A 25,517-nucleotide genomic window follows, 5' to 3' on the forward strand; every position below is an offset into this window, starting at 1 on the left:
ATATGGATTGGGGGACAGAAATGAAAGAGGAAGCCGCCTGGTAGAATTTTGCACAGAGCACAACATAATCATAACTAACACTTGGTTTAAGAATCATGAAAGAAGGTTATATACATGGAAGAACCCTGGAGATACTAAAAGGTATCAGATAGATTATATAATGGTAAGACAGAGATTTAGGAACCAGGTTTTAAATTGTAAGACATTTCCAGGGGCAGATGTGGACTCTGATCACAATCTATTGGTTATGACCTGTAGATTAAAACTGAAGAAACTGCAAAAATGTGGGAATTTAAGGAGATGGGACCTGGATAAACTAAAAGAACCAGAGGTTGTACAGAGATTCAGGGAGAGCATAAGGGAGCAATTGACAGGAATGGGGGAAATAAATACAGTAGAAGAAGAATGGGTAGCTTTGAGGGATGAAGTAGTGAAGGCAGCAGAGGATCAAGTAGGTAAAAAGAGGAGGGCTAGTAGAAATCCTTGGGTAACAGAAGAAATATTGAATTTAATTGATGAAAGGAGAAAATATAAAAATGCAGTAAGTGAAACAGGCAAAAAGGAATACAAACGTCTCAAAAATGATAGTGACAGGAAGTGCAAAATGGCTAAGCAGGGATGGCTAGAGGACAAATGCAAGGATGTAGAGGCCTATCTCACTAGGGGTAAGATAGATACCGCCTACAGGAAAATTAAAGAGACCTTTGGAGATAAGAGAACAACTTGTATGAATATCAAGAGCTCAGATGGAAACCCAGTTCTAAGCAAAGAAGGGAAAGCAGAAAGGTGGAAGGGGTATATAGAGGGTCTATACAAGGGCGATGTACTTGAGGACAATATTATGGAAATGGAAGAGGATGTAGATGAAGATGAAATGGGATATATGATACTGCGTGAAGAGTTTGACAGAGCACTGAAAGACCTGAGTCGAAACAAGGCCCCCGGAGTAGACAATATTCCATTGGAACTACTGACGGCAGTGGGAGAGCCAGTCCTGACAAAACTCTACCATCTGGTGAGCAAGATGTATGAAACAGGCGAAATACCCTCAGACTTCAAGAAGAATATAATAATTCCAATCCCAAAGAAAGCAGGTGTTGACAGATGTGAAAATTACCGAACAATCAGTTTAATAAGCCACAGCTGCAAAATACTAACACGAATTCTTTACAGACGAATGGAAAAACTAGTAGAAGCCAACCTCGGGGAAGATCAGTTTGGATTCCGTAGAAACACTGGAACACGTGAGGCAATACTGACCTTACGACTTATCTTAGAAGAAAGATTAAGGAAAGGCAAACCTACGTTTCTAGCATTTGTAGAAAGCTTTTGACAATGTTGACTGGAATACTCTCTTTCAAATTCTAAAGGTGGCAAGGGTAAAATACAGGGAGCGAAAGGCTATTTACAATTTGTAAAGAAACCAGATGGCAGTTATAAGAGTCGAGGGACATGAAAGGGAAGCAGTGGTTGGGAAGGGAATAAGACAGGGTTGTAGCCTCTCCCCGATGTTGTTCAATCTGTATATTGAGCAAGCAGTAAAGGAAACAAAAGAAAAATTCGGAGTAGGTATTAAAATTCATGGAGAAGAAATAAAAACTTTGAGGTTCGCCGATGACATCGTAATTCTGTCAGAGACAGCAAAGGACTTGGAAGAGCAGTTGAATGCAATGGACAGTGTCTTGAAAGGAGGATATAAGATGAACATCAACAAAAGCAAAACGAGGATAATGGAATGTAGTCGAATTAAGTTGGGTGATGCTGAGGGAATTAGATTAGGAAATGAGACACTTAAAGTAGTAAAGGAGTTTTGGTATTCGGGGAGCAAAATAACTGATAATGGTCGAAGTAGAGAGGATATAAAATGTAGACTGGCAATGGCAAGGAAAGCGTTTCTGAAGAAGAGAAATTTGTTAACATCGAGTATAGATTTAAGTGTCAGGAAGTCATTTCTGAAAGTATTTGTATGGAGTGTAGCCATGTATGGAAGTGAAACATGGACGATAAATAGTTTGGACAAGAAGAGAATAGAAGCTTTCGAAATGTGGTGGTACAGAAGAATGCTGAAGATTAGATGGGTAGATCACATAACTAATGAGGAAGTATTGAATAGGATTGGGGAGAAGAGAAGTTTGTGGCACAACTTGACCAGAAGAAGGGATCGGTTGGTAGGACATGTTCTGAGGCATCAAGGGATCACCAATTTAGTATTGGAGGGCAGCGTGGAGGGTAAAAATCGTAGAGGGAGACCAAGAGATGAATACACTAAGCAGATTCAGAAGGATGTAGGTTGCAGTAGGTACTGGGAGATGAAAAAGCCTGCACAGGATAGAGTAGCATGAAGAGCTGCATCAAACCAGTCTCAGGACTGAAGACCACAACAACAACAACAAGTACCAGCTAACCGCATACTCACTGTGGTAGACGCCCCCTTATAACTTAAGTGTAGTCAGTTTATACGAACAACTAACAGGAAAATGTTATCAGAAGTAAGTCTAAGACATCTCCGACGTTACCATATAGGTGTAAAGACTCACTGGGCTCAAATGTATCAGAGGCCAATTCTACGGGGACACAGTGGTTAGATTAAGTTCAAATAATAAAAATCTGATGCGAACCAAGCACAAATACTCAACATATACGAGTCAAAACTAAAGATATAAAATATATGAACTTCAGATAACAACCCCGTAACATAGGTGTCGATGACTACCTACACCTTAGTGTAAACTACTAAGTATTGCCCATCCTATCACTTGTATCTACATCGGGCGTTGCCGTGATATTAACAGTTAATACACACATCTACTACGATCCATATAGGAAGAGGTTGACAGACGAAATGCAAATAATGCGTCACCTTGCTGCCCAATATGCCAGAGGGGTGTCGGAAGTATTTGGACACAGTGAACAGTATGAAAAACCTTTATGAAGAATCACAATTTTTTTGTATTGGGTGAGATATTTATACACTAGAGTCTAACTCTCACGCTATCTATAACTTTTCAAGCACTTCTCTAATATATTACTACAATATGATGCATAATCGAGAAGGATCATAATTTGGGTGTTATAGAGTAAAATATATCACTCATCATACGTCGTAGTAATAAAATCGCTATACACGGAAGGAGCCATATAACTGGATCCGTGAATCAAATCTAAAATACAAATCAGTGGATTAAATGATGGAATTTCAAGAAGACATCAACACACTACGTTTTATGCTCGATATACCGTTATGCAACAGCTCATGGTGCGCAGGCGACACAGACTGGGGCGATTTGCAAACATCGACGTGTGGTCAAAGATGAAACCATAGAGTCAAAGGTTATAGGAAGCGTTGCTGGTAAGAATCGATAATAGTAAATTCGATTCTAGTGGAACTCTAGTGAGGACGACCCATTACAAATCAAGCTATGGGGGCATTTCTAAGATGAATCACGACCCCACTAAATATTTTGCCAAAGTGATCAAACGTAATGTACAAGAGTCTTTCGTTTTATTTGATGATAGAACGTCCAAAACCTTTAAAATCATGAACCCCCATGCCCCAACACTAAGAGGACGACCTAAAATAGAAAAAGATAATTTTTCTATTAGACCTATTGTTAGCTATATTGGTACCGCTGTCTATAGGTTATGTGCTAAACTAAATGAAATCTTGGTCACTAATTATAGTTTAGAGAAATGCTTCTCTGCGAAGAAATATTATTTAGTAGACAGAAGCAAAGACATAAAAATTCCCGAAGGTTATAAATGGGTATGCCTGGACGTTACTAATTTGTACACCAATGTACCTATTACAGAAACTATTAACATTGTCAAGAAGAATTTCCTCAAGTCTAAACGAATGTCAGTAAGAGAAATTGAAGAGTTCATCCAGTAGCTCAAGTTGGTTCTCTCTTACAATTACTTTCAATTCTAGAGTGAGATCTTCCAACAACAAGACGGGTTAGCCATGGGATGTTGCTTATCAGGGACACTATCTAATATCTTTTTGAACCACATTGAAATTTTGGCCTTTACACAACGCCCAGAGCTAAATGACTTAATCCTTTACTACTTTCGATACGTAGACGACACCATCATATCATGCAAAGAAAGGAATAATAGGTTAGCTACACTGTTAAGTATTTTCAATAACCTCCATCATAAAATAGTGTTCACAAATGGGCAACAAAGTAGGACATAATTGATCGTCTAGATATAACTGTAAAAAATATGAATGACAGGCATTGTTTCGACATTTTTAGAAAAACTACAACTTCTGATGCTATTATATCCATTGGTTCTATGCATTTCAATAGGTACAAAACCTCTTTCTTTGACAGCATGGTTAGCCGAATGAGTAAAATTCCGTTAGCAAATGTTGAAATCGAAAAAGAAAAGAGCATGCTAAAAGATATAGCGGTAAAAATGGATACAAACGTGAAATTATTGATGACATTTATAGTAAAATTCTCAAAAAGAAGTCCAATTTAGTGCACGAAATTACTCTTTCCCGGAATGAAAGCAATTAGGTCCTATCTCTTACAGAGTCGCGCAAACGTTCCGTAAAAACAATATAGAATTAGGCTTTAACAGTAAAAACACGTTAGCATACACACTCACACATTCTCTAGAAAACACGACCCCCTTCTGATATCTGGAGCTAACGTAAGTGAGCGTTTTTTTTTTTTTTTTTTTTAAAAAAAAAAGAGATGGGACCCCTCCACGCCCGCACCAACGTGGTGACCAGACCAAAAGTTGTAATGTCACCTCCGTCAACATGTTAGTTATCTAGTAAGTGGATCACAGGATGCTGGGCTGTGATGTTATCCGTACGTCTGGGTAAGACTACGCACTAACACGATCCATCAGGTGATAGTGGACGAAACGCCAATGAGGGTAGCAATTTGAAGAGCAGAGGGAAAAAAGTGCCAAGGCTCGTGCCGTGGGAAAAAAACCTGCTGCCACAGTTGAGAAATACGTCTTTTTATGTTGTGGTGGGTGGTTGGAGTCGTACCTTATTACTGCATCTGAGTGTATTGGCTTAAGATAAATTGAAAATTTCAACTTATTCTTTTCTCTTCTTACTGTTAAGCCCAAGATGTTAGTTTTCCTTTCGTACTTTTTCGCTAAAGTGTGTTTAATACTGAGATGCTGCGGAATAAAAGTCATGCGCAGGGGATGCAGATCCTCCTCCTTAACTTTTATTACTATAAAGGTATGTTGTATGTTCTGAAGCACCTCTCTCTCTATATATTATTGATGAATACGTCCGCTAATAATCCAGAGAGGCAATAGATTGCCAAATCATGCTTCGGCTGGTTCACTTTCTAATCAGATTCAAAGTAATTAAAACTTAGGCTGAATTCCAATAGTTCAATAAATTCTATTATTCACACTAATTCTATTAGTTTTCTATTAATTCTATTAATTAACACTAACTCTATTAGTTCACTCACACCCATGCTGCCATTGCATTTTAAATTTTCTTCTCATTACTTTAAAAGTTACATCTATTGGCACATTAGTCTATAGATTTACTACGACAAATGATGCTAGTAGTACGCCTTCATTGATCATCATAACTTTAGTTTCACTCGCAAAAGATCACTACTTTATGAGTTATAGTTAATTGGAAATATGAATGACCTCGATAGTTTCTTTCATACAAAATCTATTTAACTGTTACATTTGACCCACTCTTATATCAATAACAATACGTATCCTTTTGCTCTTTTTGTGGAGTTTTATTAGGACACTGACTGGTGGTAGTTGGGGATTCAACCTAATTAGTCTTGGTTTCTTATGTGGAAGTAACGAAAACAGTGCCCTGTCAATTTTTTCTTAAGGGTGGCTTGAAATGATTTGCTTGGGTCTCTATCAATAATTACGTCATTCGCTACAGCAAAATGTAGTAATTTTGTACTGTAACCGTGTTCAGTAGCTACGACCCAAGTACTACATTTCATCGCTTATTGTTATTCTTATGTATTAAGTTACAATTATGGGTTGCTATAGGTTTACCATTCCTCCGTATTTAATTACAGTGTCTTTTTTGGTTGACTAATATCTCTGCTTCTGCAACGCATGTCATTTTCATTTGTCTACACACCGTTTTCTTCTCAGCTATCATATTAGCTACATTACTTTCTGACCAACCTATTAATTTTATTATTATGTCTCTTATAAAACTTGTCATGCAGTGCAAATATTTTCACTACTTGACGAGTTATACAAGAAAATTTTCGCACGGTTTTGTGCTGATTGACACTGCTGGCAAGCACTTTTACTTTGAATAAACATTCTATTTTTTTCAAACCATCAGTGTCATTTACGAAAGACGCCGGCATTTCGGGAGCTTATATGTGTGGCTGGCAAAATCTTCTCTGCAGTGTGACGGCCGAACAACAGGTGTCAAATTCTAAAACATTGAATTCCTTCTGTATGGGTTCCAACATCTTCAATTACGTGATGCAGTTTTTCCCTTGTGCACCACCACATCTTCTCCAGTTTCCGATTCATTGTGCTTTCACAACGAACGAAAGTTTGGAATTTCGTGATATTCGCAGGAGAGCAGTGTACTTACAAGGACACATTTGACCTTTGAATATTGGGTGGTCTGCTTAGAGGAGGAGGCGCACGTGAAATTGCGTTGAGTTGAAGCAGTCACCGCTTGGTGGCACGGCAGTTCTCCGCCACCACAGCAAGAAAGCCTCTGTTGGGCGGTTGTGCAGCTGGCTGCCATCTTATTCTGCTAGTTTAGTCTCAGGCACCGACATCAAGAAATTTCGATCTCTGAATGGCTTCCATCCTCTCCTCCCTCGCATCTTTGCTGTTGTTTTGGTCTTCAGTCCTGAGACTGGTTTGATGCAGCCCTCCATCCCACTCTATCCTGTGCAAGCTTCGTCATCTCGCAGTACCTACTGCAACCTACATCCTTCTGAATCTGCTTAGTGTATTCCTCTCTTGGTCTCCCTCTACGGTTTTTACCCTCCACGCTGGCCTCCAATACTAAATTGGTGATCCCTTGATGCCTCAAAACATGTCCTACCAACCGATCATTTCTTCTAGTTGTGCTCCCAACTTCTCTTCTTTTCAATCCTATTCAATACCTCCTCATTAGTTATGCGATCTACCTATCTAATCTTCAGCACTCTTCTGTAGCACCACATTTCGAAAGCTTCAATTCTTTTCTTGTCCAAACTATTTATCGTCCATGTTTCACTTCCATACATGGCTACGCTCCATACAAACACTTTCAAAAACGACTTCCTGACACTATCTATACTTGACGTTAACAAATTTCTCTTCTTCAGAGACGCTATCCTTGCCATTGCCGGTCGACATTTTATATCCACGCTACTTCGACCATCATCAGTTATTTTGCTCCCCAAATAGCAAAACTTCGTTAATACTTTAAGTACCATTTCGTAATCTAATTCCCTCAGCATCACTCGACTTAATTCGACTACATTCCATTAGCCTCGTTTTGCTTTTGTTGATGTTTATCTTATATCCTCCTTTCAAGACACTATCCATTTCGTTCAACTGCTCTTCTGAGTCCTTTGCTGTCTCTGACAGAATTACAATCTCATCGGCGAAGCTCAAAGCTTTTATTTCTTCTCCATGGATTTTAATATCTGCTCCGAAATTTTCATTTGTTTCCCTCGCTGCTTGCTCAATATACAGATTGAATAACATCGGGGAGAGGCTACAGCCCTGTCTCACTCCCTTCCCAGCCACTGCTTCCCTTTCATGCCCCTCGACTCTTATAACTGCCATCTGGTTTCTGTACAAATTGTAAATAGCCTTTCACTTCCTGTATTTCACCCCTGACACCTTCAGAATTTGAAAGAGAGTGTGCGAGTCGGCGTTGTCAAAAGCTTTCAGTCTACAAATGCTAGAAACGTAGGTTTGCCTTTCCTTAATCTAGCTTGTAAGATAAGTCGTAGGGTCAGTATTGCCTCACGTGTTCCAATATTTCTACGGAATCCAAACTGATGTTCTCCGAGGTTGGCTTCCACTAGCTTTTCCATTCATCTGTAAAGAATTCGCGTTAGTATTTTGCAGCCGTGACTTATTAAACTGTTAGTTCGCCTCGCATCTTATGCCCTCCAAACCTTGAACGCTTCCCCTTCCCCACCCCTTCCCTCCCTTGTTCGCCAATGATAGCCCAGTATTTTACTGGCAATAAAAAAATGAAACTAACCAGTATGTACCCAATATCCACTACCTAGTCAGCAGTTACACAATTTCATCAGCAGAAAACACACACACACACACACACAAACACACACACACACACACACACACACACACGCACACACATACACACACACACACACACACACACACACACACACACACAGATCACCCAGAAACAACCTAATGAAACAGCCAATCATAACCCAGGTTTTACCAACAGCCAATAATTATACACTCCAAATGTGACCATATCTTTCTCTGTAACCTCCTTGGGGATAGGTAAAGTTCAGTATGTAAGCCCTATTGGCTATTAGGCACAATGGACCCTGATACTGAATGCCACAGTACTATTACCACATCCTAGTTTGTTTATATTAACGTTCTGTAACAACAAAAACACATGTTGCTAAAGTAATATGCTAAGCAAGCCAGAAGTTTCCCTAAGCACAAATGAGGCAATTTTAGAGGTGAAGAAAGGAATCAGTCACGTTATACACTAGGACCTTGTAGGATATGTTACTAACTGGACAGCAGAGCAATCATGGAACCTTGGCTGGCTTATTGGCGTTATTGCTGTAATTTACACATTAATGAACATTTGGCGTCAACAGTAGTACCAATTTCGTATAGACACAAGACAAAACGAATCCTCAAAATAACTATCACAGTGTTATTTCCACAGCTAAATTGTCAAAATTATTTATCAAAATGCACATGACTTGCTTATTGGCACTGTTGATTTGTTGTTGTTGTTGTTGTTGTGGTCTTCAGTCCTGAGACTGGTTTGATGCAGCTCTTCATGCTACTCTATCCTGTGGAAGCCTCTTCATCTCCCAGTACCTACTACAACCTACATCCTTCTGAATCTGCTTAGTGTATTCATTTCTTGGTCTCCCTCTACGATTTTTACCCTCCACGCTGCCCTCCAATACTAAATTGGTGATCCCTTGATGCCTCAGAACATGTCCTACCAACCGATCCCTTCTTCTGGTCAAGTTGTGCCACAAACTTCTCTTCTCCCCAATCCTATTCAATACTTCCTCATTAGTTATGTGATCTACCCATCTAATCTTCAGCATTCTTCTGTAGCACCACATTTCGAAAGCTTCTATTCTCTTCTTGTCCAAATTATTTATCGTCCATGTTTCACTTCCATACATGGCTACACTCCATACAAATACTTTCAGAAATGACTTCCTGACACTTAAATCTATACTCGATGTTAACAAATTTCTCTTCTTCAGAAACGCTTTCCATGCCATTGCCAGCCTACATTTTATATCCTCTCTACTTCGATCATCATCAGTTATTTTGTTCCCCAAATAGTAAAACTCCTTTACTACTTTAAGTGTCTCATTTCCTAATCTAATTCCCTCAGCATCACCCAACTGAATTCGACTACATTCCATTATCTTCGTTTTGCTTTTGTTGATGTTCATCTTATATCCTCCTTTCAAGACACTGTCCATTGCATTCAACTGCTCTTCCAAGTCCTTTGCTGTCTCTGACAGAATTACAATGTCATCGGCGAACCTCAAAGTTTTTATCTCTTCTCCGTGGTTTTTAATTCCTACTCCGAATTTTTCTTTTGTTTCCTTTACTGCTTGCTCAATATACAGCTTGAATAATATCGGGGAGAGGCTACAACCCTGTCTTACTCCCTTCCCAACCACTGCTTCCCTTTCATGTCCCTCGACTCTTATAACTGCCATCTGGTTTCTGTACAAATTGTAAATAGCATTTCGCTCCCTGTATTTTACCCGTGCCACCTTTAGAATTTGAAAGAGAGTATTCCAGTCAACATTGTCAAAAGCTTTCTCTAAGTCTACAAATGCTAGAAACGTAGGTTTGCCTTTCCTTAATCTTTGTTCTAAGATAAGTCGTAAGGTCAGTATTGCCTCACGTGTTCCAGTGTTTCTACGGAATCCAAACTGATCTTCCCCGAGGTCAGCTTCTACTAGTTTTTCCATTCGTCTGTAAAGAATTCGTGTTAGTATTTTGCAGCTGTGGCTTATTAAACTGATTGTTCGGTAATTTTCACATCTGTCAACACCTGCTTTCTTTGGGATTGGAATTATTATATTCTTCTTGAAGTCTGAGGGTATTTCGCCTGTTTCATACATCTTGCTCACTAGATGGTAGAGTTTTGTCAGGACTGGCTGTCCCAAGGCTGTCAGTAGTTCCAATGGAATGTTGTCTACTCCCGGGGCCTTGTTTCGACTTAGGTCTTTTAGTGCTCTGTCAAACTCTTCACGCAGTATCGTATCTCCCATTTCATCTTCATCTACATCCTCTTCCATTTCCATAATATTGTCCTCAAGTACATCGCCCTTGTATAGACCCTCTATATACTCCTTCCACCTTTCTGCTTTCCCTTCTTTGCTTAGAACTGGGTTTCCATCTGAGCTCTTGATATTCACACAAGTGGTTCACTTATGTCCAAAGGACTCTTTAATTTTCCTGTAGGCAGTATCTATCTTACCCCTAGTGAGATAAGCCTCTACATCCTTACATTTGTCCTCTAGCCATCCCTGCTTAGCCATTTTGCACTTCCTGTCACTATCATTTTTGAGACGTTTGTATTCCTTTTTGTCTGCTTCATTTACTGCATTTTTATATTTTCTCCTTTCATCAATTAAATTCTTCTGTTACCCAAGGATTTCTACTAGCCCTCCTCTTTTTACCTACTTGATCCTCTGCTGCCTTCACTACTTCATCCCTCAAAGCTACCCATTCTTCTTCTACTGTATTTCTTTCCCCCGTTCCTGTCAATTGTTCCCTCATGCTCTCCCTGAAACTCAGTACAACCTCTGGTTCTTTCAGTTTATCCAGGTCCCATCTCCTTAAATTCCCACCTTTTTGCAATTTCTTCAGTTTTAATCTACAGGTCATAACCAATAGATTGTGGTCAGAGTCCACATCTGCCCCTAGAAATGTCTTACAATTTAAAACCTGGTTCCTAAATCTCTGTCTTACCATTATATAATCTATCTGATACCTTTTAGTATCTCCAGGGTTCTTCCATGTATACAACCTTCTTTCATGATTCTTAAACCAAGTGTTAGTTATGATTATGTTGTGCTCTGTGCAAAATTCTACCAGGCGGCTTCCTCTTTCATTTCGTAGCCCCAATCCATATACACCTACAACGTTTCCTTCTCTCCCTTTTCCTACACTCGAATTCGAGTCACCCACGACTAATAAATTTTCGTCTCCCTTCACTATCTGAATAATTTCTTTTATTTCATCATACATTTCTTCGATTTCTTCGTCATCTGCAGAGCTAGTTGGCCTATAAACTTGTACTACTGTAGTAGGTGTTTGCTTCGTATCTACCTTGGCCACAATAATGCGTTCACTATGCTGTTTGTAATAGCTTACCCGCATTCCTCTTTTCCTATTCATTATTAAACCTACTCCTGCATTACCCCTATTTGATTTGGTGTTTATAACCCTGTGGTCACCAGACCAGAAGTCTTGTTCCTCCTGCCACCGAACTTCACTAATTCCCACTATATCTAACTTTAACCTCTCCATTTCCCCTTTTTAAATTTTCTAACCTACCTTCCCGATTAAGGGATCTGACATTCCACGCTCCGATCCGTAGAACGCCAGTTTTCTTTCTCCTGATAATGACATCCTCTTGATTAGTCCCCGCCCGGAGATCCGAATGGGGGACTATTTTACCTCCGGAATATTTTACCCAAGAGGACGCCATCATCATTTAATCATACAGTAAAGCTGCATGCCCTCGGGAAAAATTACGGCTGTAGTTTCCCCTTGCTTTCAGCCGTTCACAGTACCAACACAGCAAGGCCGTTTTGGTTATTGTTACAAGTCCAGATCAGTCAATCATCCAGACTGTTGCCCTTGCAACTACTGAAAAGGCTGCTGCCCCTCTTCAGGAACCACACGTTTGTCTGGCCTCTCAACAGATACCCCTCCGTTGTGGTTGCACCTACGGTACGGCTATCTGTATCGCTGAGGCACGCAAGCCTTCCCACCAACGGCAAGGTCCATGGTTCATGGGGGGGGGGACTGTTGATTTAACTTACACATTAAGCTGCCATTACATCGCCAATATCGACCCTTGTACCCCCACTTGCTGTAAGTCACAATGAACCCTCAAATTAAGTATTTCTGCATCTTAGTTGTTGTATTATGGTTCTGTTCCAGTACGTACACACATGGCTCCCTTATCAGCACCACTGTTGCAACATAGATGTTAAACTCTCCTTAGTTCACTCTTGGCACAATGCTGAATGGACTTTCAATTTAAATATGAAAATGTATTGTCCACATCTAAGCTGCAATTATTACTTTTCTATATCAGTACAAAACAACTGTAGCTTATCTATTAGCACTATTGATGTAACTTACACGCTAAGTTCACCGGAAAAATTAATACAAAAATTTTAATATTATTAAAAATGACTTACACACTTCGTCTCATACTTTGACTTACACCAGTGTTGGAGAAATTGGCACATTTGGAGATTGCATCATCTATTCCTTCAATGTGGCAGTCTCGACTTGTCTGGGAAAGCGCAGATTCATTTGAGTGCACACAGCGTAATAAGACAGCCTTCGAGGTTTCATCAGCTATTCTTTGCATGCGCAAGTGTAGACTTGTGTGAGAAATAACACTTCATCTGTATCAACCCAATGGAAAACGACACACTTGGAGATTGGATCAGTGCACATGCACAGATATCAGCATGTCTTTTGTTTACAACCACATTCCTCTTTCCTTGATAGTCTTCTTGCACACAGAAGTCATGGGTTGACATTACCTAATCATAGATCTCATTTGTTAATAATCCCTGCAAGACCTTACATTGAATATAAGAGTTATCTTCATAAAGTTGCTACCGTATCCTGGCAGCTCATTATGGAGAATTTACCACGTAGATAACTGTTAAAGACATCACACATTTCCCTCCTTAATATTACTGACACACAGTTTTCTAATTAATTTTGGCAGGCCACTAGTACACAGCTGCCTCCTCCACCATCTGCCATCAACTTCAGACATAGGGTACCCATAATGTGAGTATCCCTATTCATTTTCCAGATATGCTACAACAAAATAAAGAGTAGGTAATACTATTCAACGTGTCCACCTTCATTCGCAACACACTGTTCCCATCGCCTTGTGGTTGCGTGGAATACGCGCTGTAACATTTGAGGGGTTATTAGCAAGCGTGCATCTCGTATTCACCGTTTCAGTTTATTCAAATGTGGCAACCTGGTAGCATAAACTCAGCTTTTGATGAAACCCACGCAAAAAAGTCCACGGGATTGAGATCCAGGGAGCGAATAGCCCACATGCGACCTGCAACTCTTGCCATCTACCTGTTAGGAAAGGACTCGTTCAGGTAGTCCCAAACAATGTTTGCATAGTGGGGTGGAGCCCCATTTTTTCGACACATGACAGAGGCAGTGATACCATCCTGTTGCAACTGTGGCTCCAAGAACAACAGCAGCAGCATGACCAGGTAGTTTGCTCCGGTAATCGTCCTTCCAGCAAACATAAACGGCCTATAGATCTTATCTTTCATGAGACCAAGCCACACATCCCTTTGCCAATCAGTGAATTGAGGGGGTTGCTCCTCTGCTCAGATCTGGCAACTGTGCTTGTTGACGATGCCGCAGACATGAAATGTTGCCTCGTCGCTGAACATAACATTATTCATCAGGTCCTCCTCAGCTACAGCCTTGAACAGATGATGACACATGGCTACTTGTGCCGCATCGTCTTCATACTCTAGCTGGTGAAGCACATAGATATGATACGCCTTCTTTTTAAGAGTGCATTTTTCCCACTGTGGATTTCGGCATGGATAGCTCACAACTCAGCCGGCAGGTAGATGCCGTTCGACTTCTTTCGATAGCTTCCCTCACACGCTGTACAGATTGTGGGCTGACCTCTCATCAGCTACAGATCCTATACGCCGGAATTTGTTAACGAGCTTCCGAGCGGCAAGTCCTGTAGGGGCATCCTTTCGATACTTTCTCTCAAACAGTCTCTGGACCTCAGCATTGGTTTCGCCTCGTAAACGATGTTCCAGAATTGTGATTATTTCGGCAACTGTTAACATTGTGCTGTCTCTTCACGGTACCTGCAACAGAAATAACCCACATGAACGTTTTCCGCAAAATGGGTACTTACTTTATGGGCACCCTTTACAAGCTGCTCACTTGTCTTTAATATGAGAAGTAAGACAAGTGCAAGTTTGAAGGTGTCAACGAGTTCTCAGTCTTCTGGCACCTCGCCAGCTAAGCACACAGACTTACGTTAGCATAGTACCAATGATATCACTTGGATGTGGCGAGGAGTGTGAGGCGGGTTGGACGGTGGAGCAAATGCATGTGATGTCAGGCAGACTATGCTAAGACGTGTAGGTATGCTCATCCAGACAACTGTTGGATGAGTTGAGACCTTTTCTAAATTTAAGAGACATAATGGGAGGTGACCTTGTTACGTAACTGGTGATTTGTGCTGAGATTTGTACATATGTTTGGTCGTCGAAGTATTCGATAATTCGAGACTTGGTGATGCACTGAACATTACACATGTCTTATTTGTCCTATTAAAAAGGTGTGGGCTGTTGTAGGGAAGCAGATTACTCACGCCATATAGAATTCATATGCTTTCCATTGTGTGCCAGCCTATTCCGCTGTAACTAGCTATGACGTCACGAATGTTGCACAATACCTTAAAAATAAAATAAACAATCTGAAAAGTTAATAGCATGTCAGGAATGATGCTAAAATGATAATGTGTTAAGTTTCAGTTTAGTAACTTTTTCGAAATTTCGACGTTTTATCTAAAAATCATCGGCGCAACAGGAAGGAGCTAGAAACTTCAAAATTTATATTTCGATTCCTTTTACATTGTAATTTAATGGGCACTGCATGCTGGATCTCATAAAGTGATATTTTGGTTGAAATTCATGATTTTCTGTTTTTGTGTCCTAAAAGGTCGGAAGCAAGATAGATTAAGTAAGTGATTAGATAAAGCTAGGATGTTTAGATTTAGGTAGAATTGAGATTCGCTATAATAACAAAGATTTGAGAAGTTTCCAAAAGGTAGCTATAAAACTATAGCTGTAGCATCTCTCCAAATGGCAAGTTCAGAGCCCATCTATTGCGTGCAGCGCGACTAAAATAATTCTCTCGCCAAAAGTATTTAACCTAGCCACATTAGAAATTTATTCTAGATACTTAACTGAGTGCTGATCGCACAGTTAAATCGAGAGCTTCATTGGCCTTCAGCGAATGAAGCAATTAATTATTTATTAACTTGAAGTGGTGTTTTGTTAGCCCAGCGGCTAGTAAAAAGGCAAATTTTGTCGGCTGCGCCTTCAGCGGTCCGCACCGTGGCTATATAAAAAAGAGCGTGCGAGTTGAAGGCCCCAGTTCTCTTCGAGATTCATATCAGAACGCACTCCGTGTCGCAAGCCGCGTCGCGTTGGTACAGTTGGCAGGAACAGCCTTGGAGGCCCTATTACGTAACTCAATATGCACTTAACAATGAGTTCGCTTTGGGGTAAAGAGTTAATAACGGAACGAATCCAGTGATTTAATCTCTGTTTGCGCATGTCGTATTTTCACGTGTCGCTGCAGGGCAAATTTTCTGCCATTACTAGTGTGGCGTTTGATGGGTATTAACATCAAATTTTGCCGAGCATTCACTTTCAACATTTACATCGATAACGATTATTGAACAGGTTCGTTATCTAGGGACAATAGGATCAGCGCAATAGACTCTGAACAGCTCCGATAGTGCAATAGCTGATATGGGTAATCATTTGTCTGGAATTTTACGCTTTATCGTTTTCAGAATACAGTGATAATTATTATAGTAAACTGCATTTTCTATAAATCCCAGACATCATCCTAAATCCTCAGAATAATGAATTTAAATAATCAACAACTTTTATTCTCCATCAGTGTGGGCACAGTGAACTCTAATCACGTTTTTGCTAATCACTTTCTGGTTGCCAACATTGTAGTAGAGAGCCTGTGCTGGAACGGTAACAAATAGAAATAATGCAACTAATTTTCCACCCGCCGCCCCACACTGTACGTGTATCAGGTAGCTGTCAGGGAGGAGGGTGGGAGGCAACTGTGTGCTTGTGGACTGCCAGGAATAGTTAGGAAGGAGGACAGTCTATAATATTGATGAAGCAAATGTGCAGTGTATTTGACATTTATATTTATTAATTTCCTGTGTAGTAAGTTCCCTAAAATTAACTGCCTGGGATACTGCAGCAAAATTAGGTACACAGTTTTAGCTGCTTTATATGGTTGTAATGCAAGAATTTGCTGGAATTTTTAATAAAAATGAGATATGTGATTACCTAGCATCACATTTAGTCGTCTGTGTCCAACAAGACTACCAAGGAAAAAGCAAAGTCTTTGTGAACAATGCAATTGCTGATGTCTGCATGTGCATTGATGCAATCTCCAAGAGTGTCATATTTCGCGGAGGCGACATAAATGCATGTGCAACCTCTCTGAAAAGTCGAGACTTATATTTTCAAGGAATACATGATGCAGTCTTCAAGCATGTCAAATTTCGACAAGATCCAGGTAAGTCGAATTGCCAAACCACCTATGCACATTAGTTGCAATTATATCAGAAGTATTTGATATTGTTTGTAAAGTGTGTAAGTAGCAGTGCCATATTGAATTTTAGGGTCCTTTGTATCTTTCACCAAGGTGAGTAGGAAGACCGAACTATCGTGGAAATCAAGTGCAGCTTAACTTGTAAGTTAAACCAATAGTGTCAATAAGCGAGTCACGTGAATTATGATGAATAATGCAGAGAGTATAGATGTGAGTATAACATTATTATATTTCATTTAGTGGTCACTTGAGCCTTCGGTGAGGTGTGGAACAAAGATCGAACTGTTACCGATGCAAAGTGTAAATCAACCCCTATGTTACAACTGTAGTGCCAATAAGTGAGCCAAATGTATCTGAACTGACATAGAACAATAATGAAGAAAGTACATACTAGAGAATATTTAATTTTTGGTTTCACTGTGCCTATCACCAAAGGGTGAACAAAGATCAAACTGCTGACAACGCCATGTGATTTAACGAGCATGGCGCTCTCATTTAATTATATGGCCGAAAGAGAAAGTCTACAGGAATTGTGAAACGAACCCTGTCGTCCAGGACTGCATGCCACAAAGGGCGCAGGTTCACCACGAGACGGGGAAACTCACAGGCGTCTATTGCCTGTTGAGGTATAAGCATTGTAGTGTGCGGGTGAGACAGACAAGAACCTACGTCATAGGCAAATCCAGTAGACGGCGCTTGTGGCCGAGGAGACGTAGAAGCGTTAAATACGGCGGATCTAAGATCGGCCATAAAGTGAAACATTTATGAAAACTATTTAATTCTGTAGTAATGTAGGGAATGAAGCCACAGCAACTTTAATCTGACGTCCTCCATAAATTTTCATGGTGATTCCAATAAAACTTAAATATTGATTATTTCTGTAATAGTTTAGGATTTACTGTTAAAGTGAAATTAACAGGTTTTGTGACAAAGACCCGAGTGCTAAAATCTGAACGCTTTGGTTGATCTTAATGATCGACATTTCATATAGAAGTGCATCATTAAAATGACAAAAGTTGTAAATATCAACTCTATAATTTATTTGTTTAAAAGATATAGCAAATTTAAATTACAAGTACTTACAGTTAAGCGTCAGCTCATCATTTCCTCTACACGAAACACATTGAACGATGAGAGTATGACATCTTATTGAATCATTAGGGAATAGAATATTTGTTGTGAAATTTAGTGCATAATAGTTACTTTTGTTCTTTATTTATTTATCAGAAAGCACATTAGTCCAAGGCTACTGGCCGTGACATTCAAAGTTAAGAAGCAAATTGTATTGATTTTATGTAAAAGAATTTAACAATGAATATTATTGTTACATTATTTAGAACGTGAAAGTGGTCAAGCTTTGATTATTTAAATAGGTTAAAATGTAAAATGACGTACAATACGCTGCAGCCAGTCAGATGGACGGCTTCAGGAAAGGGAACTGCCCTAGTCAGTTGAGCGAGGATATTCGGCGCGCGGGGAAACGAAGACGGAGAAGGGCAGAGGGAGTGATGGTGCAGACGCGAAAGCGAACTTTTCAACTGGAGACATCAAAGGGTACAGTTCGGATTGAGACGCGAAAGCGGACAGTCGGTCTTTAGGCAGTTAGGAAGTGAAACGACTTAGAAAATTTCGCGCTATGTGGTATCACGGGACTTTTGAGTGGTGAGCAGCCGCGCACCTGATGTCAACTCTAACTTTTCGCGTAGATAACTTGTTTTTCGCGATGAGATTGCGAATGATCGAACTGTGTCAAATGGATATGCGCTCGAGTGTAACAGTGACTCTAAATACGACCACTTTCGTTATTAGTTTGCTTTCTGAACAAACATTATTCTAACCAAATCGCAACTGTGTGGCCTACATCATTTATGGGTCGTTAATTTGGTTCCCCATATTATTATTACTGTTATTATATGTTAACTTTGTATTTTGCAAACTTGCCATCAGCCCGACAATTTAAAAAAAGGATCACAAGTGTCTAATTTGGGGCGTGTAATGTGACACGTACGGTTCAACCCCTAGACGAGTTTGATCCAAGACATTTCGACGAAGAGGAACCGCATGTGAGCCCGAACATCTTTCGGATGTTAGCTCGCAGCCAGGTGCAGCATAATGTGCAAGTGAGATCAGTAGCGACAGTAGGCGAGACTTTAATTTTGGCAGAGAGTACAGACAATTTAAATCAGGAAGTAACACTGTGAATTTTAATTTGAGGATCGATTATGCCTTGCACAGTCGAATGAAGTAAGAACTATTGTTGATGCCAAGTTCCCCTTGAAATGTAAGTTGAAACAGTAGTAGGAACAAGCAAACAACGTGGGTGTATTAGCCATTCAGTAAATTCAAAATGTTTCTAGTGTAGAACATGATGCACTGTCTTCTTCACCCCTAGAAAGGTTCTTGGTTAGGTGATGAAAGCCTCATTTAAGCCAAATACTGATTTGCCTGCTAGAAATTTATTTTAGTCACATGTGTTTTCTGCTTTTATATAACAATAATACAGACAATTTAGTCGCAGAAATAGCCTAGTGGCACTTAATTTGAGCTGTCAATTTGTGACACATACACTGTCAGCTCCTGATATTAGAATATTATTTGGGGTATGAACGTTAATTTATGTGTTTGCTACAGTTAGTTGACTCTGCAATGTCTGCTTAGCAAATTATTTTAGTTACACTTATTTTGTACTGTTGTAGAACAATAATGCAGACAACATAGAGGTGGACATATGTTGTTCTAGATGTTGTTCTCGTTGTTGTCTACAGTCTAAAGACTAGTTTCATGCAGCTCTTCAACCTAGTTAGTCCTCTACAAGAGTCTTCCTCTCTGCATAGTTAACACAGTCTTAATACAAGTGAACTTGTTTACTGTATTCAAGCTTTTGTCTCCCTCTGCAATTTTTACTTCCCACACTTTCTTCGATTACATATTTACGGTTCCTTGATACTTCGGGATGTGTCCCTTCTTTTAGGCAAACAGTGCCATCAGTTTCTTTTCTCCCCAACTGCATTCAGTACCTCCTCATGTGTTAGTCCTCTAGAGCATCACATTTCAGACTTTCTACTCTCTTCTTTTCTGAACTCACTATGATCCACATTTTACTTCCATACTATGCTCCACTCCAAACAAATACCTTCAGAAAGGACTTCTTAACTCTTAAATTTATATTACGTGATACCAAATTCCTGACGTCTTAGGTCAACTGTTACAAGTAGCTTCTTGTCAGTTGCAATGTACACAATCAAATGCTTAGTCCTGTCCACATTCGACAGCAGCTGTAGTATCCAGTACAGCTTAGATACATTATCTTCTACTAATGGGCTGCTTAGCACATAGCATAAGAAGATCCTGGCAATGAAAATATCCAGATAAATGGTTCTCACTAGTTGGCAACCACTGTCTGATGTAAGGGCGACAGGAACCTCCTCTGCGTGACGTCGTCCTCTATTAGCTATACGTGCTTTACAGTCTAAAGTGGACTGAAGAGATGCAGTTCAAGAACAGTCTTCTGAGCGTCTACTATTGCCGATATTAACAGCTCATATTCCTTGTTGTACTTCATTTCAAATACGGATTAGCTGTATATGTTGTTCGTTATCATTGATCTAAATTACCGCTCCCTGCTATTTTCGTACTCTGCTATGTATCGGCTCAACTGCTTCTTCCCTGCGTAATAATCTCTTCATTTTCCGCTATATAACTTACTATTCGATGAAAGTAGCTTTAACTTTCGTTGCGAGCTCCTTCCAGAGCCTGAGTAACTGATTTTTCTTTCTAGCACAAATATCTTCGCCTTCACTGAGGTTTTATCGTTTTCGTCTATCGTAAAAAACAAGATTTTAAAGATTTCGCACACAAAATTAAATATTCCTCGCTGCTCGCTGTTTATGTAGTGCTTATTGATAAATGAGACCTTGTGCTTTTTCAGTCTTTCTCATGCGTCAATGTAACGCGCCTCCTGTACTTCGACATTATGTTGCAATCAGCAGGGGAGTAATACCGGCGCTGCAGTACGAAGCCGATACACAGAATTAGATAAACTGCAACTGTCTGTTGGCATGGGCTGTAACACGCTTTTGAATTTTGTCTTCTCTTGTGATTTCTAGGGTACTTTTGTCAGCCTCCCACACCCTCACATGGTTAGTAGACAGAAGCGCATTCTTTATGTCCACCACTGGTTCAACACAAGGGTCCAGAACTTGAAAATACCTTTTAGCACACTCTAAGCGTTGCCAACGAACTCTCAGGAACGCGTGTTGCCAAAGGGGTGGTACTTTATGACCACCACAAAAAATTTAAAATTACAAATATCCTTAATTATTTTTATTCACAACATAGTTTTAAAGAGGTACTGATGTGTAAGTTAAGCCTTAAGCTGAAATCATTGAATATCACATTGACTGCGAAAAGTCACACCTACTATTGAGACTTACATTTATGGCTTAAGTTTAACTGAAAATTTTAAAATATTTAAGGAATCTGCAAAATAATTAACGATAAAAATATTATTTCAATTTTTTCAAATATGAAGTACCTTACTAGATTACAATATTTTGAAAAGGTGAGCACAAATACTACCGCCACCCCCTCCTCTTTCACTGACCTCAAATTCCTGCATCTTTCCAGTTTGCTGTTCTAACCTCCTCTGCTCGAGGTCTAATGATGTGCTATTGAACTCTGGGTTTCAAAATATCGCACTAGACCTCCAGTACTGAGGAACTTCTCAATGAAAGTTTTTTACCCTTACTGCTGAGCTAACCAGGTGACAAGTCCGGTCAATGGACAGAAAAAGCCTGACCAGTACACTGCAGGTGAGTGTTTTGTGTGGAAAGGCTATGGGACTGGTGTTACTTACGTAAGCCGGACACACGATGCTCCAAGTCTGCCCACTATTTAATGAAGTCTCATAACCGTCAGGTTCAAAGTGTTAATTTATTATGTGTTCACATGGACATGGAGCACCAGTCTCTTAGACAAGTTTACTTAGAACTTTTCAGTCGAGAGATTGGTGAATTGGGGAATAACATTTCCAATCCTCTGTCTGGGCATTACGGTAGCCCTGGATACAGTAGGAAAAATTTGTCTGGGTACTCTTATAAATTCCCAGTCTTTCTGTAGTCAGAACCCTACCATCTTTCATTCGTGAACTTTGCCATTCTCAGATATGGCCGTACAGTTTTCACATCCCATACACACGGAGATTCCTAGAGAGCTGCCTGGGACTGACTCTGTAACCATCATGGTTTCCCTATACACTCTAGAAAACTTTCTGATTAAGTAATTTGGTGAATTCTAAGACTGTGTCATAAACGTGCCATAGACCATGCGGAATGCTACCAGAATGAACTTTCACTAACAATGTTCCTCTCAGGCCCTACGCTGAGGTTTCCGTGTAGGATTTCCAGAAAGTGGGCAGTCCCATTTTCTTCCTTCGACCAGTGTGCACACCTCTCTCATTGTGAGATAGTATTTTCTTAGTGGCTCGCCGTATGTTTTGTCCACGAATGTACCTTTGTAGCTGGAGATCAACCCGACCTTGTACCTGGAGAGCATGCTCAACGTGACCAAGTTTCTGACCAACTACTCCTTCAGCCAGCTGCGGCAGCCCATCAACAAGACCGAGTGGATCATGCACAAGACGACGGACGTCAACGCCGCGTACGACCCCGCCGAAAACTCCATAGGTGAGTGAGGTGCTTCAATTGCCGACAGAACTAAAGGAGTGGTGCCAAAATCTGATGGTTCTAGCTCTAAGCCGGAGTTCAGAATTACATCACATCTAACTTTTAGTTTACATCTTTCGTTACCTACTAAAGTGGGTGACATGAAGAATGGTAATAATATGCTTTACGAGCCACACTGATTTATTTTGAATACGTCTGGTGCTTGCATTACAACAGCTTACAGAGCGTCAGGAAAAGCATACTTACTACAATAAGACAAAGTACCGTTCACTGGAACATGTTTCTGGAGCTGACGGTATGCTTCTGATGAGAACATTGACGTAATTGCGAAAGTTAGTTTTCTGATGATGGGCCTGACACTGAAATGAAACAGTTTAAAAAAGCGGAAGGTACGTTATTAACCAACAATTATTAACTACCAAAGAGCTCACGGAATACGGTACGATTAAAATAACATCACTTTATCCAAAGTGTTGACATACATTTAATTTGTTGCAACATTTACAGTATCATACCGACGTAAGGTGTGAGTGTACAAATATTACTACTGCAATATGTCATGTTTCCAAACCAAAGATTTGTAATCATTCCCTCTATAGAAACTCCTTTTGAAACTCTTTTTGTGCCCTGTGCTCTAGTCAGGCAGATTCGTATTATCACAAACAACTTTCATGTACTGCATTGCTGTAGACCACAATATTACTTCCTTTCCCTGCTGAGTCAGCTTTTGTTACTCAGTTTCAATGTGAGATAAACGTCAACTTTCATTCTCTTTTTTCCTCAATGATTCCCAACAAATTATCTTCACTCCCAAATCACTGTTCAACTTACTTTGCTGAATTTTGATGTTTGATGTCTCATGGTGGGCTTCAGCTTTTATGGTTTTTTGTTCTGTGTTCTCCACTTGGTAATGTACAAGGTATGTCATAATTAATGGCGTAATCGCACAGAACTGAAAGTAAGTGATACTAGAAGCAGAAAAGACTGATTAATCATAGGTCTCCAAACGAAACGTTTGCGAGACACTTATGAGTATACGGCTACCAGCCACTACTGATGTGATTCTGTGTGAACGCCCTGTGCTGGGCCGCAGTGTGGACCTTATTTACATTATCGAGACGTTGAGTTGTAATCAGAAAGGACACGAAAACACACTTGAGTCAGAGCGCCACTCACGACTGTTGTGATACACGAGTTTTGGACGTAACTTCATCACTACAGTAACGAGGAATACGCAGATATGCACAACTGGCCATTAAAATTGCTACACCAAGTAGAAATGCAGATGATAAACGGGTATTCATTGGACAAATATATTATACTCGAACTGACATGTGATTACATTTTCACGCAATTTGAGTGCATAGACCCTGAGAAATCAGTACCCACAACAACCACCTCTGGCCTTAATAACGGCCTTGATACGCCTGGGCATTGAGTCAAATAGAGCTTGCAGGCGTGTACCGTTACAGCTGCTCATGCAGCTTCAACACGATACCACAGTTCATCAAGAGTAGTGACTGGCGTATTGTGACGAACCTGTCACTCGGCCACCATTGACCAGACGTTTTCAATTGGTGAGCTGGAGAATGTGCTGGCCAGGGCAGCAGTCGAACATTTCCTGTATCCAGAAAGGCCCGTACAGGACCTGCAACATGCGTCCGTGCATTATCCTGCTGAAATGTAGAGTTTCGCAGGGCTCGAATGAAGGGTAGAGCCACGGGTCGTAACACATCTGAAATGTAACGTCCGCTGTTCAAAGTGCCGTCAATGCGAACAAGAGGTGACCGAGATGCGTAATCATTGGCACCCCATACCATCACGCCGGGTAATACGCCAGTATGACGATGACGAATACACGCTTCCAATGAGCGTTCACCGCGATGTCGCCAAACACGGATGCGACCATCATGATGCTGTAAACAGAACCTGGATTCATCCGAAAAATGACGTTTTGCCATTCTTGCACCCAGGTTCGTCGTTGAGTACACCATCGCAGGCGCTCCTGTCTGTGATGCAGCGTCAAGCGTAACCGCAGCCGTGGTCTCCGAGCTGACAGTCCATGCTGCTGCAAACGTCGTCGAACTGTTCGTGCAGATGATTGTACTATTGCAAACCTCCCCATCTGCTGACTCTGGGATGGAGACGTGGCTGCACGATCCGTTACAGCCATGCGGATAAGATGCCCGTCATCTCGACTGCTAGTGATACGAGGCCGTTGGGATCCAACACGGCGTTCCGTATTACCCTCCTGAACCCACCGATTTCATTTTCTGCTAACAGTCATTGGATCTCGACCAACGCGAGCAGCAATGTTGCGATATGATAAACCGCAATCGCGATAGGTTACAATTCGACCTTTATCAAAGTCGGAAACGTGATGGTACGCATTTCTCCTCCCTACACGAGGCATCACAACAACGTTTCAGCAGGCAACGCCGGTCAACTGGTGTTTGTGTAAGAGAAATCGGTTGGAAACTTTCCCCATGTCAGCACGTTGTAGGTGTCGCCACCGGCGCCAACCTTGTGTGAATGCTCTGAAAAACTAATCGTTTGCATATCACAGCAGCTTCTTCCTGTCGGTTAAATTTCGCGTCTGTAGCACGTCATCTTCGAGGTGTAGCAATTTTAATTGTCAGCAGTGTACAACTGACACATATTAGGGCTAAGGGCAATGCGTGAGAAATAGAAGTTAAGGAAATGGAGGCCGAAGAACAAGCTAGCTTAAGACCTGTAAGATTCACTATAGACGATATATTTTATTTGCAACAAACACTTGAAAAGAAACATATTCGGAATTAGCCTCTTCAATTAGTATCTGTAGACATAGTAAACGTCACATTTATGCAGTTTGTCGAAGGTTTTAAAATCATCTAGTATTAATCATGCCGTAATTAAAGCAATTGAAAACGTATATGAAAATTCTACAGTAAGAATAAAATTATAAAACTTTCTCTGACCTGTATTTAATTTTACAAAGGGATCACATCAGGAATGCAACCT

The 25,517-nt window shown here is 40.4% G+C and overlaps 1 protein-coding gene across 1 annotated transcript in view; it reads left to right on the forward strand.

Moving 5' to 3' along the window:
• The window catches only part of LOC126458165 (neprilysin-2-like), a 206,197-nt gene that overhangs the window by 142,147 nt on the left and 38,533 nt on the right, over positions 1 to 25,517 (forward strand). The window contains exon 11 of the mRNA XM_050095033.1: positions 22,349 to 22,514. Coding sequence (XP_049950990.1) covers positions 22,349 to 22,514 — 166 coding nt within the window. The remainder of the gene's footprint in view (positions 1 to 22,348; positions 22,515 to 25,517) is intronic.

The sequence above is a fragment of the Schistocerca serialis genome, chromosome 2 (assembly GCF_023864345.2).
Source record: "Schistocerca serialis cubense isolate TAMUIC-IGC-003099 chromosome 2, iqSchSeri2.2, whole genome shotgun sequence".
Taxonomy (NCBI): domain Eukaryota; kingdom Metazoa; phylum Arthropoda; class Insecta; order Orthoptera; family Acrididae; genus Schistocerca; species Schistocerca serialis.